General features: G+C 40.8%; 1 protein-coding gene across 2 annotated transcripts in view; it reads left to right on the forward strand.

The window, feature by feature from the left end:
- The window catches only part of spire2 (spire-type actin nucleation factor 2), an 89,911-nt gene that overhangs the window by 52,266 nt on the left and 21,877 nt on the right, over nucleotides 1-15,768 (forward strand). For both annotated transcript variants that reach the window (XM_080186870.1, XM_080186871.1), the window contains exons 4-7: nucleotides 1,001-1,084; nucleotides 5,998-6,162; nucleotides 10,116-10,202; nucleotides 13,974-14,100. In XM_080186870.1, coding sequence (XP_080042996.1) covers nucleotides 1,001-1,084; nucleotides 5,998-6,162; nucleotides 10,116-10,202; nucleotides 13,974-14,100 — 463 coding nt within the window. The remainder of the gene's footprint in view (nucleotides 1-1,000; nucleotides 1,085-5,997; nucleotides 6,163-10,115; nucleotides 10,203-13,973; nucleotides 14,101-15,768) is intronic.

Genomic DNA, 15,768 nt, shown 5'->3' on the forward strand with positions numbered 1-15,768 from the left:
TCAAAATCAAGGAACTCCCTCTCTAACAGCACTGTGGGTGTACCTACACCGCATGGACTGCAGCTGTTCAAGAGGATAGCTCACCACTACCCTCTCAAGGGCAATTTGGGATGAGCAATAAATGCTGATCTAGCCTGTGACACCCACATTCCATAAATTAATTCAAAAATATATTTACTTTTAAGTCTTCAAGAAAACATTTGTAATTAAATGTTTACTTTTAAAGTTTCAGTCAGCCTTGTAGGGAACAAAAAACCCTTCTAAGCTATTTCTTCCAATAAACAGCTCTTGTCTGCATATATAATATTGCCCTGCTAATTCCTCTAACACTGGGATCAATTTAGCATGGCCTAAATCAGCCTAACCTGCAGGTCTTTGGACTGTGGGAGAAAACCGGAGCCTCTGTGGGGATCCCAAACCAACTCCAGCAGAATATGCAAACTTCACACAGACAGTGACCCAAGGCCGGAATTGAACCCGGGTCCCTGGCAAGGTGAGGCAGCAGTGCTAAACACTGAGCCATAGTGCTGCCCTAAAAATCGCAGATGTAGAACCTATAATCCTTTAAACATTGGAAGTAAATTATACAGGAACAGTTTTACAGTCAGTATTAGTGGGACCAGTGATTTTGGGGACCAAAGTTTCACTTTGTTTTCAATCTCTAACCAATGTGATGTTGGGCTACCTTGGTATAGAGATATTTCCTTTCAAAATTGGGGTTGATTGGTTAATATAACAGGAGTTTGGGCAAGTGGGGGAATTGGTATTAATTCATGCTGTCCCACTGTGAAACAAAATTGAACCACAAAGTGGAGATGCCTTGGAGGATTGAGGCAACGTACTGACTAGTCTTTGAGTATTCATTGCATTTTCATTTCCTTTACAATGCAAGTGTATGTTCAATCCTATACTTTCACCAACAGTCCAATATCTCATGCATGGTGCTTCAATGTTATTCCTTCTATTATAACACAGTCTTTTAATTCCTAATGTGTTCCAGATGCTGAAGAAGATGCAAGTTGGTGAACCAGAAACGCAGCAGATTCCACTCGTAGAATTGGACAACCTGAATCATACAGACTGGGTGAGGAGTGTATGTTTATGATTGATTGATTTGATAATCTGTGTGTTCATAAAAGAATTTCCAGAGACAGATTTTCATCTGATTTGGTCTGATATGATGTACTTTCACTTGGAGCGTTTTGCTTTGCAAAATTTTCCTATTACATAGAAATCAAAGGATTTCTGAAAATTTGTATTGGATATTATGTTGCTAAACATTCTTCTCATCCTCGGCAAAATTGGACAGATCTACACTGGAGTCAGAGTGAACAAAACTGTTGTAGCTCACCAGACTGCCACCTGGTATTTTGTCATCCTTCAATAACATGTACTGCCTTTGGTCATAAAACCTGCTGGAAAAGCAGTGCAAGGCGAGAAGTGTTTTATTAGGCAGACACAAAATGGAATAGTGCATAGACTCTGTTATGTTCCTGAAAGTTAACCCCCATGATATCCAAATTTCTGAAACTTGATCTCCTTGGATGAGTGCACAAACATTACTGCAATCGTGAATAAACTCTGAAATGACAACTGTATTTAAATAGAATTCTGCTCTGAACACTTTACACTATTGAGAGTTGAAGCTATCTAAGGATTTCCCTGACACAATGCACTTCAATTCCAATTATAGAATCGTAGAAACCACAATGCAGAAGGAGGCTGTTTGACCCATCGAGCCTGCACCGACAACAATCCCACCCAGGTCCCATCTCTATTATCCCATATATTTATCCTCTTAATCTCCTAACACTAAGGGGCAATTTAGCTTGGCCAATCAACTTAACCTGCACATCTTTGGACTGTGGGAGGAAACCGGAGTACCCGGAGGAAACCCATGCGGATAGTCACCCGAGGCCGGACGTGAACCCAGATCCCTGGTGCTGTGAAGCAGCAATGCTAATCACTGTGCCACCGTGCCATCCTCCTTGCAGTTTCTTGCACCTAGTAGCACGCTCAAGCAGAACTTCTGTCCATTTCCATAGCTAGTAATACGCAGAACAGATCACTAGTCTGTTGCTAGGGGCTTATAGCTTACTGGGCTCCATTCCTCATCAAGCGTGGCTGCCAGGATTCTTTCACCACTCTTGCCACCAACAGTCAGCATGCTGGATGGATTGACACTCAACCTGTTTGCCCGCATTATGAACGCACCTTCCTTGGCCATCATGTACTGAGGTAGGACAGGAACCCAAAGTGTTTGGCTCAGAGATAGGAACACTAACCACAATGCCACAAAACCTCCTAACACAATGCACCTGTCAGTACATCTCCGTGACTTCATTACTGTTTTGTGATTGAAAATATTGTTTAGAAATGCGTGAATTTAAATTGGTGAAGCAACTTGATTTTTAACTGTTTTTGTAACTTTGACACCCCACTGTCAAGAAACTGGTTGGATCAGGTGGAGTGCTGATTTTATGTCCCAGCCTATATCACTGTCTGTTGAGAGTGTATCAGACCAGCACTGCACTAAATCATTTAGATTCTCACTTGTCAAGATCAAAATCACTCCTCCCGCCCCATTTCGAAAATTGAAATAAATGGAAATCATGATGCTATTAGGGAAATGTGTACCATTCACATCTCAGATACTGAAGCAAGTCCAAACACATCAAGACCTGGACAATTCAGATTTGAGCTGATAAAGAACAGAACAGTACCACACAGGAACAGGCCATTCAGTCCATCAAGTCTGTGCTGACACAGATGCCTCTCCAATCTAATATTTTCTTGCCGCTACATCCCATATTCCTCTCTTCCCTGCCTATTCATGTATGTATCCAGATACCTCTTGAAAGTTGCTACAGAATCTACCCTTCTCCAGCAGTGTGTTCTAGGCATTCAGCAGCCTCTGTGTGGAAAAACTTGCCCCTTACATCCCCTTTAAACTTGCCCCCTTTCACTTTCAACTTATTCCCCCAAGTAATTGACCCTTCAACCCTGGGAAAAAGATTCTGACTATCCACTCTATCCAAGCCTGTAAAAATCTTGTAAATCTCTATCAGGTCCCCACTTATCCTCCAACGCTACAATGAAGACAATCCAAGTTTGTTAACCTTTATTCATAGTCCGTATCCTCCAAACCAGGCAACATCCTTGTAAATCTCTTCTGCATCCTTTCCAATGCATGTGGCAACCAGAATTATACACACTACTTCAAATACGGCCTAACCAAAGTCTTGTACAGCTGCAATATGATGCTCCAATTCCTATACTCAACTCATAAGTGGCAAGTACCACTCACACCACATAAGTACCAGGCAATAATCACATTCAGCAGAAGTGAATCTAACCATTTTCACTTGACATTCAACAGAATTAGCATTAATGAATCCCATACCATCAACTTCCTGGGGGTTGTTATAGACCTGAAACTGGATTAGATCACCCATATAAATGCTGTAACAGAAGAACAAACCAAAGGCTTGGAAATCTGTGGTAAATAACTCACGTCCTGATGCCCCAAAGTCTGTCCACCATCTACAAAGCTCAAGTCAGGAATGTGATGAAATATTCTCCATTTGCCTGGATGGATGCAATTCCAACAAAGCTCAAGAAGCTGAATAGGATAAAGCAGCCCATTTGATAGGTGCCCCTTTCAGCACTGGCGTGCAGTGGCAGCAGCGCATACCCTCAACAAGGTACACCAAACCTCCTCCTACAGCAGCTTCCAAACTGCAGATTCTCCCAGCTGGATGGACAAAGCCAGCAGACACAAGGGGATGCCTCAGCCTCCAAGTTCCCCTTCAAGCCAGACAACTTGGAGTTATATCACTATTTCTTCACTGTCACTGGGTCAAAAACCTGGAATTCCATCCCGACAGCAGTGTAGGCCTAACTACACCATGTGGACTGGTTCAATAGTGCAAGCAATTCATCACCGCCCTCTCATGGGTATTTGGGAATGGGCAACAAATGCTGGCCTTGCCTGTGGCATTCACATTCCATGAATAAATAAAAACCAACTTGTCAGATTTAACACAACTGGCTGAGGTGGAAAGACATGTATTTTATTCCTTACTATAAGAACACACAAAATATGAGCAGACCACATGGCCTTTTGTATCCGCTTCAACATTCAGTAAGATCATGACTTATCTAACTCGATGTCATCATCCAACATCCCTTTATTCCCTTAATTTCCAAAAACCTGACAATCCCAGTCTTGAATATGCCCCAGTGACTGAGCCTATACATCTCCATGAGGTACAGAATTTCAAAGACTTTTAACCTGCTGAGTGAGTAAGTGTCTCCTCATCTCAGTCCTAAATTGCTGGTACCTTATCGTAAGACCGTGGCCTCTAATTTTAGTCTCTCCAACCAAGGGACACATTCTCACCACCTGTCAGTTACTCTTCAAAACTGCATACGGTTCAGTGATATCTAAACTCTGGAGAATATATCCTGTTCTTCCTGTGTCAGCCTGGGTTTCCTCTGAGTGCTCCAGCTTCCTCCATAGGATAGTCCATAGATATGCAGTTTAGGTGAATTGGCCATGCTAAATTTCTCTTTAGTGTAAGGGGGACCAGCTAGGGTCATGGGGATAGGCCCTGGCTGGGATTGTAGTCGATTCAGACTCAATGGGCCTTCTACACTGTAGGATTTTATGATTCTATTCCATTTCTCCTCATTTCAATTTAGTGAATCTTTGTTGCTGCCCCACCCAGGCTCTATCCCCATAACCGTAATAAGATGAATTCAACATGGACTTTTCCCATTACATTGTCACCAAGGGCAATCGCAGAAGGGCAATAAATTCCTTAGGTAAGAAGAGCAGTAATCCAGGTGTGGCCTGCTGTCAGTAGCAGACATCTGGATTAATGAGATTCCGTCTGGGGGTATGTCTGTGACTGTCAAATAAATGCCAAATATTTGCATTTGGAGAAATGTCATCTGAAGGAACAATTTTAGCCAAATCTGTTGCTTTTAAGAAAAAAGAAAGGTACAATTGATATGTAAATCTGAGCCAACTCGCTCATCCCTACAGCTGTTAACAGTTCACATGTTCAAGATTATTTGAAAGCATTGTAATTTTCATTAAATTAGACTAGGTTATGTAGGGTACTGTGAACACACCCTACAGGTGTGCCAGCCACAGAATCATAGAATCCTACAGTGCAGAAGGAGGCCCATCGAGTTTGCATTGACCACAATCCCACCTAGGCCCTATCCCCGTAACCATAATAAGATGAATTCAACATGGACTTTTCCCATTACACTGTCACCAAGGGCAATTACAGAAGGGCAATAAATTCTGGCTTGGCAGTGATGCCCACATCACGTAAGTAAATTTTTAAAGAAAATTCTTCATGCTGATTACCTCTGGCACTGAAGTTGGATGGAGATATTGTTTCCATCCCTGTTTGTTCGTCTGTTCATCTCCATTGGTGAACAATAAATCTCAGAATAACTAGTGGATAAATTTCAAAGAATCTTCACCCAAGGAAGTTCATGTTTGGTGAAGATGCTGCTTCACACTCTGGAATTCTGTAAAGAATCTGTTAACAACGGGAGAAGGGACAAATTGACTTTTGTTGGAATGTTGTGGGTTGTTTGATTTAGAATGTTGTTGACTGCATTAAAACTTGTGATTGTGACAAGCTGAGACAGCTGTCAGAGCATGAGCAGAGTTTTCAGAGCAGATTTTTGGATATGGATTGGCCTAGAATCTGCTCTGAGAGGTGGAAGCTCTTAATAAAAATATTTCTTTTTTTCAGCTTTGTAGTTATAGCACCTCAAGAAAGAGCAGTGTAACTGTAATAAAGTTAACATAGCATTGCAGAGATATTTGCTCTAATGATGTCCTCTTCATGTGTTCTTTCTGTGCCCACTCAATAGGTTCTCTTCAACCCAGTTGTAATGTTTGTGTTGCTATTGATACAGTGTATTCCAGAATTGCAATCTGTTTGTGAGTAGTTTCCTTTGTGCTTGCAGGCTCGTCTGTGGGTGCAGCTAATGCGAGACCTCCGCCATGGTGTAAAACTAAAAAAAGTTCAGGAGAAGCAGTACAATCCCCTACCAACAGAATACCACCTTACTCCATTCGAGATGTTAATGCAGGACATTAAAGCACGCAAATATAAACTGCGCAAAGTCATGGTAAGTATCTTGTTTTTATTCCTTTCTAGATTTAATCATGTTTTGTCCTGTCAAATGACTATTTACATGTTGGGAAGCAACAAATCATAGGAGAGTGCAGATTATCCAGCACACTGAAACTCATTGGTCTAACATCCAGACTCTCCTGTTATCATGCCATGGAGCGGCACGGTAGCACAGTGGTTAGCATTGCTGCTCACAGCGCTAGGGACCTGCGTTCGATTCCCGGCTTGGGTCACTTTCTGTGTGGAGTTTGCACGTTCTCCCCGTGTTGCCATGGGTTTCCTCTGGGTGCTCCGGTTTCCTCCCACAGTCCAAAGATGTGCGGGTTAGGTTGATTGGCCACGCTAAATTGCCCCTTCATGTCAGGGTTTAGAACGGTAAATATGTGAGGGATAGAGTTTGGGTGGCATTGTTATCGGTGCAGGTTTGTTGGGCCGAATGACCTTCTTCTGTACTGTAGGGATTCTGTGATATGTCCAACTGCATTTTGAAGGTCTCAAAACCGTTTTTGACTTTACTAACCCACTTGACAGAACAGTTAAAATTATTTGAGTAAAAGTAGTACTGATGTATTGCAGGTTTATCTCATGCACAACATAACGTTTAATATTTTCAATATATTTGAGTTTCACTGGAATGTACAAGGCCACAGAGGTTCTACAGTCCTTTTAACTGGCCTGTTGAATAACCCTTTAAAATACTTCTCTCCTCAGTGATTTACGCTGGCTACCTTGCTACAGCTTTGAGTAGTCCATTGTAAATGTTTGCTAGCCTCTGCACAAAGTAGTTCAATCTGAATTGGTTGTGAATCTTCTCTTCTCGAAGGTTGAACCTGTGCCTGATTCTTTGATTTGCAGCACAGCAACAGGGTTCAAATTCTCTGTTCCTGTAAATAGCAACTCCTGGAGTCTTCTTACAGTCCTATGCTTTTTAGTCTCACCTCGGAGCTCATGTAACTCGAGGGCTCGTCTGAATTGCTTATTCACAGATTCCTGAGTTTCAGTTCTCACCTTTCCTCACGGTTCACCACCCTTCCTACTTTTCACTTTGGATCATTCTTGCTTTTCCAATAGCATGAGGTCCTAAATGCAACACTGTTCTAACCAGTGCTTTGTAATGCCTTATAGTAACTTCTTTGATGGTGAGTCCAAAGTTATCACAAGCCGCGGAAAGTTTTTCTTTAGATTCAGACCCTATTATTCTAACAAGGCATGCCACATTATGTTTGTATTTTAAAAATGTGAGTTTTTGTGTTATCTGGATGCTGAAGGTGTTTAAAAGTTCCAAAGTAATTCTTCCTCTTGTCCCTATTCCACTCTGTCTGCCTGACCGACTAAGGCATGTCTCTGCGTCGGAAGGTCATGGTTTCAAGCTTCAATCTAGGCCAATATTCCAGTGTGTTGTCAGGAGAAAGATCTACCTTATTGGAGATGTGGTCCTTTAATAGCGAGGTCAGACCAAGGCTCAGTCTGTCTGCTCCATTATGAAGATGAACATTGAGTTATTTTTGTGTCCTGGCTAGCTTTCAGTGTCAGTGTCCTCAGCTGACACTGGCAAAAATGGGAATTCACACTCATTACTCTCGTTGCTGCTTGTTTAATCTGCTGTGTACTGAGAGGTCTATTATAATTAGCTTTGATTTTGATTTGATTTGATTTATTATTGCCACATGTATACAGTGAAAAGTGTTGCTTCTTGCGTGCTATACAAAGCATACAGTCATAACTGCATAGCAGACACCATATTTCAAATAACTTGAATGTATATGAAGCACTTTTATATACTTCTACGCTAGTTTTCATACACTTTACATTTAAGATGTAAATTCCTTGACCAATGCAACAACTTCTGCAAATGTTTAATCTCAGTTGCCATCCCTATTTTCATAATTTGATTATGTTATCCAGGTAAATAATGTAGATTATTTACAGCAAGAATCCATGCATTGATCCCCATGGTTTTCTGCACCCACTGCCTTCTGTTCTTGTACCTCTCCATTTCTTGTTTTTTTTCCATCCAGTGTTGACTTCCTTCTTGAATTCTTGAGGGTTTTAAGTTGGTAAGGAAACATTTGATGCAGAATTTTTGCACAAACTTCCAGTCAGTACTAAGAATTCATCTCGAAGTCCATGTTTCTTTTATTCCAATATCTCTGCCTGAAGTAAAATGCTAAGGGGTCTATTGAGCCTCTTCCCTCCCACATATATTTGATCAATTCTACTGTCCTGGCAATTTTTTAAGATGCATTCTGTAAGTTTGTGTTTTCCATTTTAAAAAAGCTCGTTCAAAATACCATCCCATCCTTTACAAGATTTCACTTTGAACCTGTTTTTTTTAATGAAAATATCTGGTGGGTGGGAATCATAGCGGGCGGGAGAGAAAATTCTGTGGACCGTGCACAGGTCCGTTCATCTCGGGCAGGAATTTCCAATCTTGGGGCGAGCGGGGCCTGAAAATCCCATCCATCTGAATCTGTTATAAAATTGGTACTACAATATCATTATATTTCAGTTCCTCTAAAACAGAAGTTAAATAACATACTACTCCTTCAGTTCATCTTCACTTTTCCATTGTCTTTGGTAGCTATTTGTGAGTGTGTTTGCATTTTCCTCTGTGTAGCTAGGCTGGACTGACTTCAAGCTACCTTGGTTAAATGAGGTGTCTGGGAGGGGATTTGGTACGTGTGGACAGATGCATTTACCTCAGGTTATCACCAATGTAGAAATTTTATAGCTGACAGGCCAAATAATTTGGAGTAACTGGAATAAAAGATGCACACGTGCTTAACTAGTGAATGTGCGCCCTTCCTTCAGTTTAATTTGTTGAACAATATTTCTCGACATTTGCATGGTTTTTATAATGACACAGTGCAGAGGAAATGGACACCAATATGATTCAATACTCCTTTCACTATGTATTTATTTTAAGATTATTGGACATTAATTTTGCAAATTCACTGTTATATTGTGCTTCAGCTCAAAGCAAACAGATGCTGGAGAGGGTTTATTTTCCTGTAACACAATAAGGGATTCTGTGCATACCCTAATCGATTTACACTCTCCAGAGTCCCAAAAGCTTGAAAAACAGCTGCATTATATGAAGATATATTGTAAACTGTGCAAAACTTTCCCTATTTTTCTCTGCTGCAATGTTGTTAAAGCTTGTAGGTGAAATATCTGTTCAGAGTATATTAGTTGTGTTTAACTGTAAACAGTTGCAGGACATTAATTGGGATTTCACTTGAGCAGATACAAAAAGATACTCGCTGAAATTGAGATGTAGTTGGTTAGGAAGTATATGCTTGTCATGTTTCACTCTGTAAATAAATATTAGCTTGAGTAAAGATTGGCTCCAGCTGTCTTTTACCAACTTGGTTTCTGGAATATAACAGTAGAGATTCACACTTCAGAGTATGATGAGAACCAGATACAATATTAAAATAAATGACTCACTCCCCTTTTCTCTCACCTTCTTCTGAAATGGCCTGGTGCTTATTGTCTTATTGTTCTGTTAGTACTGAGAAGAATTGAGTGACTGTAAAAGATTGCTAAAGAACAGCCAACGTTGCAATTTGATTTGATTTATTATTGTCCCACGTATGCAGTGAAATATATTGTTTCTTGCACTATACAGAGAAAACATACCATTCATAGAGTACATGGGGGAGAAGGAGAGGACAGGGTGCAGAAATTAGTGTCACAGTCATAGCGAGGGTGTAGATCAATTTAATGTGTAGGGTAGGTCCATTCGAAAGTCTGATGGCAGCAGGGAAGAAGGGGTTCTTGAGTCGGTTGGCACGTGACCTCAGACTTTTGTATCTTTTTCCTGACAGAAGAAGGTGGAAGAGAGAATGTTGCTTCAGTGTGTCTATTTATATGATTTCTGCATTAGAGCTAATTTGTAAATAAGGTATTTGATTAACACAAGGAGAATTTCATTTCTGTTTGCAGATTGATGGTGACATCCCGCCATGTGTGAAGAAAAATGCTCATGAACTCATTCTCGAATTTATAAGATCACGCCCCCCTTTAAAGCCGGTAAGAATGACTCTTAGTCCCAAACTTTTCTATTTCCATCAGACAATTCCACTTGTGTTTTCCTTTCTTCCATGGGTTTTGCTTCTTCTTCATATTTCTTTTCTCATTCCCTCTGATTGCTGTTAGTGAGGAACTCTGAGCTGGCTCTCCCACATCACTTTCAGTTTCCACCTGTTTTCGACTTCTGTTTTCTCTAGTTTACTGCTTCCTATGTTGTTTCCGGGGATTGCCAAGGCCTTCTTAGGACATCATAAGTTTAGGTAAGAGGTTTCTCATTTTAAATGTTAATCTTCCCAATCTAAATGTTATCTGCATATTAGCTTTTATCCCCACTGCTATGCTCCTTGATCCGACCCCAAAGTTTTTGATGCGAGCCACTTAGGGACAAATAACTTTTTCTGTAAAGTCGACAAGGTTTGAGATTCAAGACTTTTGCTAAGAAAATCAAGTCACAAAATTCCATCTTTTTGAACAAACAAAAATCAACTTTATAACAGAAGGATAAAAAGATAAGGACAACTAGGGATGGGCAATAACTATTAAGTTAGCCAGCAATGCACACAATCCATAAATTAATCTTTTAAATAATACACTAATAAAAGCAAAATATTGCAGATCTGGAAGAGAAGCAAAAAATGCTGGAAAAACTCAGCAGGTAAGATAGCATTTGTGGAGAGGGAAACAGGGTTAGCGTTTCGAATCTATAAGATTATTCTTTGGAACGCATTTTATAATACAAAAAATTTACAACATCTATCTTATACAGGATAGATATGAGGTACATGTGAATTAACAGGCAAACTATGGCTGAAAATATCACACACACGATAAATAGCAAATGCAACAACATGGATTCCATTGATTTCTCAGCAACCCACTCAGTAAACACCAATCTCATTGAAACTCTGTCTCCCTTAAGAGGACTCCAAATTTATAACTTTCGAAGTTCAAGCCTCTGAATTCCTTCACAGCCTGTCCAACTCAGACTGCACATCCCGCAGGCTTTCGATCTCCTCTGCTGAGACTCCATTCCACTGAATTTCCGAGTCTACAATCCAATCTCTACTTGCATAATTGTAGCTCTTTTGTTTAGCGACTAGTTGACTGACATCACCCTTGGGTTTTACCAAGCTCCAATCACCCCTACTACACCAAGCTCATAGGACTTCTTCTGTGCCCTGACCCTTTCCAGCATGGAGCCAATGACCATTCAAAACTATCTCAACTTCCCAGGACTACTTCTGAGCCCTAACTGCATGGAGGTGTCAAATAGCAGCACTTTTTCTGCTTGGAGCCTGCTAGCAGCAGCACGCTTTTCAGTACGGCCTTTTCCCTTGCTGCAGAACACTCACTCCCACAGGAAACAGAGAATAATTGAAGCCATAGAACTTTGTCCACCCATCTCTACGACGACATGGTCTTCTATGGTTCACTGAATGCTTTTAAATTAACTGCAGCTTTAACTCCCACAACAGTACAACACTCTGGGCTGCACTTCTTTGCAGTTAAGTGAACTGGTTATTTCATGATCTTGGCTTTTTCTAGCTATTATGGCAACATGCCATGCCATCCATCCACCCTTTTTATGTGTAATAGTCTTCAAGCTGCTTTTGTTGCATTTATCCCATTTTCTACAACTAAACTTTATTTTTCCCAGAACTAAAAGTTCTAAAACAAAATCTCTAAAATATTACCATGAACCACGAGTTAGCTATTGGTAACACCACTGAAAAATATGGCAACTATCCCACGACTGAATAGATGTCATTTTTGAATTAATTAATTTCAATGGGGTATCAATTAACAACCGGTTGCGACACTGGACTACAAACCTTTGTTATAGTTGTATCTATTGCTCATGGTAATCACGTGCATATGAATAGGATGAGATTTGTCAGTCATTTTAGACTTTTGATGTCTGTGAATTTCATACTTCAAAGTTTTGATATTTTAACAAATTATTTTGCAGAAAAATATCGGATGCTATATTTTAGGAAAAATTGGTTGTGTGATCACGCAGGGCAGGCATTACGATTAAAGTGGTGCTGTAAGGCCTCACTACTGTTTCCCATAAATCCATCTTGTTCTCTGTTTGCAATGGCTCAGGTTTTGCAGTTAATACTGTGCAGAACTAGATTTACTCTGGGCTTTTTCACTTATCCCTCTGCTTATCAGGTAGGAGGACAAACAGCACAGCGCTCCCAACAGGCCATCTAGAACTTGTGTGCAGTCGGGAAGTAAGAGTGCATCTCCTTATCCAATCAAATTGAGGAATCGTCACTGGGACATACAGCAGTAATATTGAACTCCATACCAAATCTTGTACAAAAAGTCCTGTTAAGACTGGGAAAGAAATATGGGATTCAGAGGGAGATAAAAGAGACAGAAAGAAAAAGTAATTTTAAAAAAACTCTAACAATAATTAAAACATGAAGGAATGAGATTCCACATTTATAAACAAAAATATATTTTTGCATGCCAGAGAGGGTTTCAGCAGATGTATAAAGTCACTAAAAAGATGCTCAAGTTTGAATGGAAGACTGGTAGCTCTTCTGGCAAGTTTAATTGGAATCTAGAGGGAAAGTGTTGCAAATCCTGGTGAGATCTTATTACAGTGAAGTTTCTGAAGGAGCAGCTCCTGGAGAAGCAGTGTAACTCAGACAGCAAATTCCGGATTTCCATGTTTGTGCATAAGCCAGAAGTTGCTGTCTGGTTTGCTAGTAGCTTCACCATTTAATTTTACTGCAGAAACCTGAGCCAATGTATTTTAATTAGTTTTTTTGTTTGAAGGGAACACTGCTCTGATGGGAAGCGCACTCAACTTAAAAGCACTTGTTTCTGTTGTCTCCTCATTAAAGAACCATGTAGAAAACATCTTTTGGAACATGTCACTGAAAGCTCCCCCAAAACCTGCTCACTGCTAAGATGCCGTTTACTTGCCTGCCTTAACAAAGTGGGTCGCTGGATGTCAGGCACCACAAACATCGATCAGCATTTGTATGGATTCTGAATACTGATCTGTCTTCATTGCTATTTTTACTTATCCAGTTGCAACAGTTATTTTTCTCTGCTGCACAGTCTATAATTCTAACATCACACTCCACACTTGTTCAATATGTGTTCAAACAGCAGTAAAACCTCCTGTCCACTATTCCAACATTTCCAACATCTGGTAGGTAGGGATATGATCAACGCAACTTGTGGGCCGAAGGGCCTGTTTGTGCTGTAGTGTTCTATGTTCTATTTCATCCTCAAGTTTAACATTGGCACTCAACAAAACTGCGTATGTCTTCTCTAATAAAGTCCACACTAATAGATGCAGTACTCGAGCATTTATTATTTGTACAGTCAAAAAATCAGATTAAATCTATCAAGCTGTATATTTGTGTGCATTTGGTTTTCTGATGGCTTTCAATTTCCAAACTTGAGATTCCCCTTTCCTAGCATCTGTTTATCAAATTAAATGCAACTTTTTGCCCTGGTATGCTTCTGTTGCTAAGTAGATGTTTGGTAGGATTATGCAGACTCTTCACACTCTGTGCTGCAGAGCTCCAGTGTGCAGTTGAGTGTGTGCATAGGCACTACACAGGAGACAGTCCGCACTTATTGTGTGGAACATGGATTAATAAAAGGGTCATGGAAATTACATATAAATCCTAGATTGCAATCTTATATGTTGCTCCCGTTTGATTTTTTTTCTCTTATAATTACTGTGCTTTAGCCAGTGTTCCTTCTGGTTAAAATAAAAAGCTTCTGACTAATTACCCTCAGGTTTCTGAAAGGAATCTTGGACCAAAGCCTCAGAAGCCACGCAGTCTGCATGAGCGAATTCTAGAAGAGATCAAGTTGAAGAAAAAGCTTCGACCAGTGCAGACAGCCAGTCGGAGTAAGAACACTGGTGAGTTATGGTTGTTATCGGTCACTCGAGCAAGCTATTACGTCACTTGGGCCTATTTCAACATCTAGTTAGATCGTGGTTGATTTGTACCTCAACTTTACTTAAACATCTTTGTACCATGTTCCATGATACTCACAGAATCTGAATCACAAAACTCTTAGTTAACAAAAAAAGTCAATCTTAAATTTCAACTGACCCATTCGTTTGGGGTGAATTTAGTTGTGTGGAAAGGGTGCATTCTGATTTCAATCCTACTATCCCTGTTTACAAAATTAACATTGCTTCCAAAGTTCTCTCTATCCCGCAAAGCCATGCCAAAGGAAGGTTATCAAAGAAAACAAAATAATACCAAGGATGGAGAGGCCTTATCCACTGTTATAGCATCTGGACCCATGCAGGCCCGCTCGCTGGCGACCCTCCCCGGCCCACTCGCCCGGGATCCGCTGGCTCACCTTCTTGCTCTTCTTCGCTCTCACTGAGACACGAGGAATACCCATCCAAGCGACACAACATCCTGACTTGGAAATATATCACTGCTTCCTCACTGTCACTGGGTAAAAACCTGGAACTTTCTTCCTAACAGAACTGCGGGTGTACTGTGGACTGCAGTTGTTCAAGAAGACAGCTCACTGGGCTGATAGGGACAGTACTATTCTCAGTATCATACCTTAATGTGACAGGGCCGCCCAAATTCACATCATTTTTGCATTTCCCAATCTGTAGGTGCTGTTGTTAGCAGCCGTGTGAGTCATTTGTAGCTCTGGTACCTGTTCCACCTCAGCTGTGCACTGATTCACCTGATCTTTTCTCCACAAATTCCTCAGGACTGGCTGTTGTTATACTTGTCCCAGCAAATGTTGGTGAGGTAGCCTGAGGCCTAGTTTGTGCTGGAACTCTGTCGATGCAACCAGGCTTAGCTTCCTGTGTGATGGTCACGAGTAGAACAACTACTGCTAGGAAGAAGTTTTTTGTCTCAGCAACCATGAAGAAGCACTGACATCTTCCCACGTCTGGATGTGTGTGGCTTGGACAGGAACTCCCTATGAGCAAGAATTTGATTTAATTTGATTTACTATTGCCACATGTATCAGCATACAGTGAAAAGTATTGTTTCTTGTGCACTATACAGACAAAGAGAAGGAAAGGAGAGAGTGCAGAATGTAGTGTTACAGTCATAACTAGGGCGTAGAGAAAGATCAACTTAATGTAAGGTAGGTCTATTCAAAAGTCTGATGGCAGCAGGGAAGAAGGTATTCTTGAGTTGGTTGGTGCGTGACCTCAGACTCTTGTATCTTTTTCCCGATGGAAGAAGATGGAAGAGAGTATGTCCAGGGTGCATGGGGTCTTTGAATATACTGGCTGCTTTGCCAAGGCAGTGGGAAGTACGGACAGAGTCAATGGATAGGAGGCTGGTTTGTGTAATGGATTGGACCTCATTCATGACCCCTCGTAGTTTCTTGTGGTCTTGGGCAGAGCAGGAGCCATACCAAGCTATGATACAACCAGAAAGAATGCTTTCTATTGTATATCTGTAATGGTTGATGAGGGTCATAGTGGACATGCCAAATTTCCTTAGCCTCCTGAGAAAGTAGAGGTGTTGGTGAAAGAAGACAAGAACATAACAATGGTAGGATGGTGTCTGTCTGGGCCGGGCGGGACGGTGTCTGT

Source organism: Carcharhinus amblyrhynchos, chromosome 4 (genome assembly GCF_965287045.1).
Source record: "Carcharhinus amblyrhynchos chromosome 4, sCarAmb.v2.hapA, whole genome shotgun sequence".
Lineage (NCBI taxonomy): Eukaryota > Metazoa > Chordata > Chondrichthyes > Carcharhiniformes > Carcharhinidae > Carcharhinus > Carcharhinus amblyrhynchos.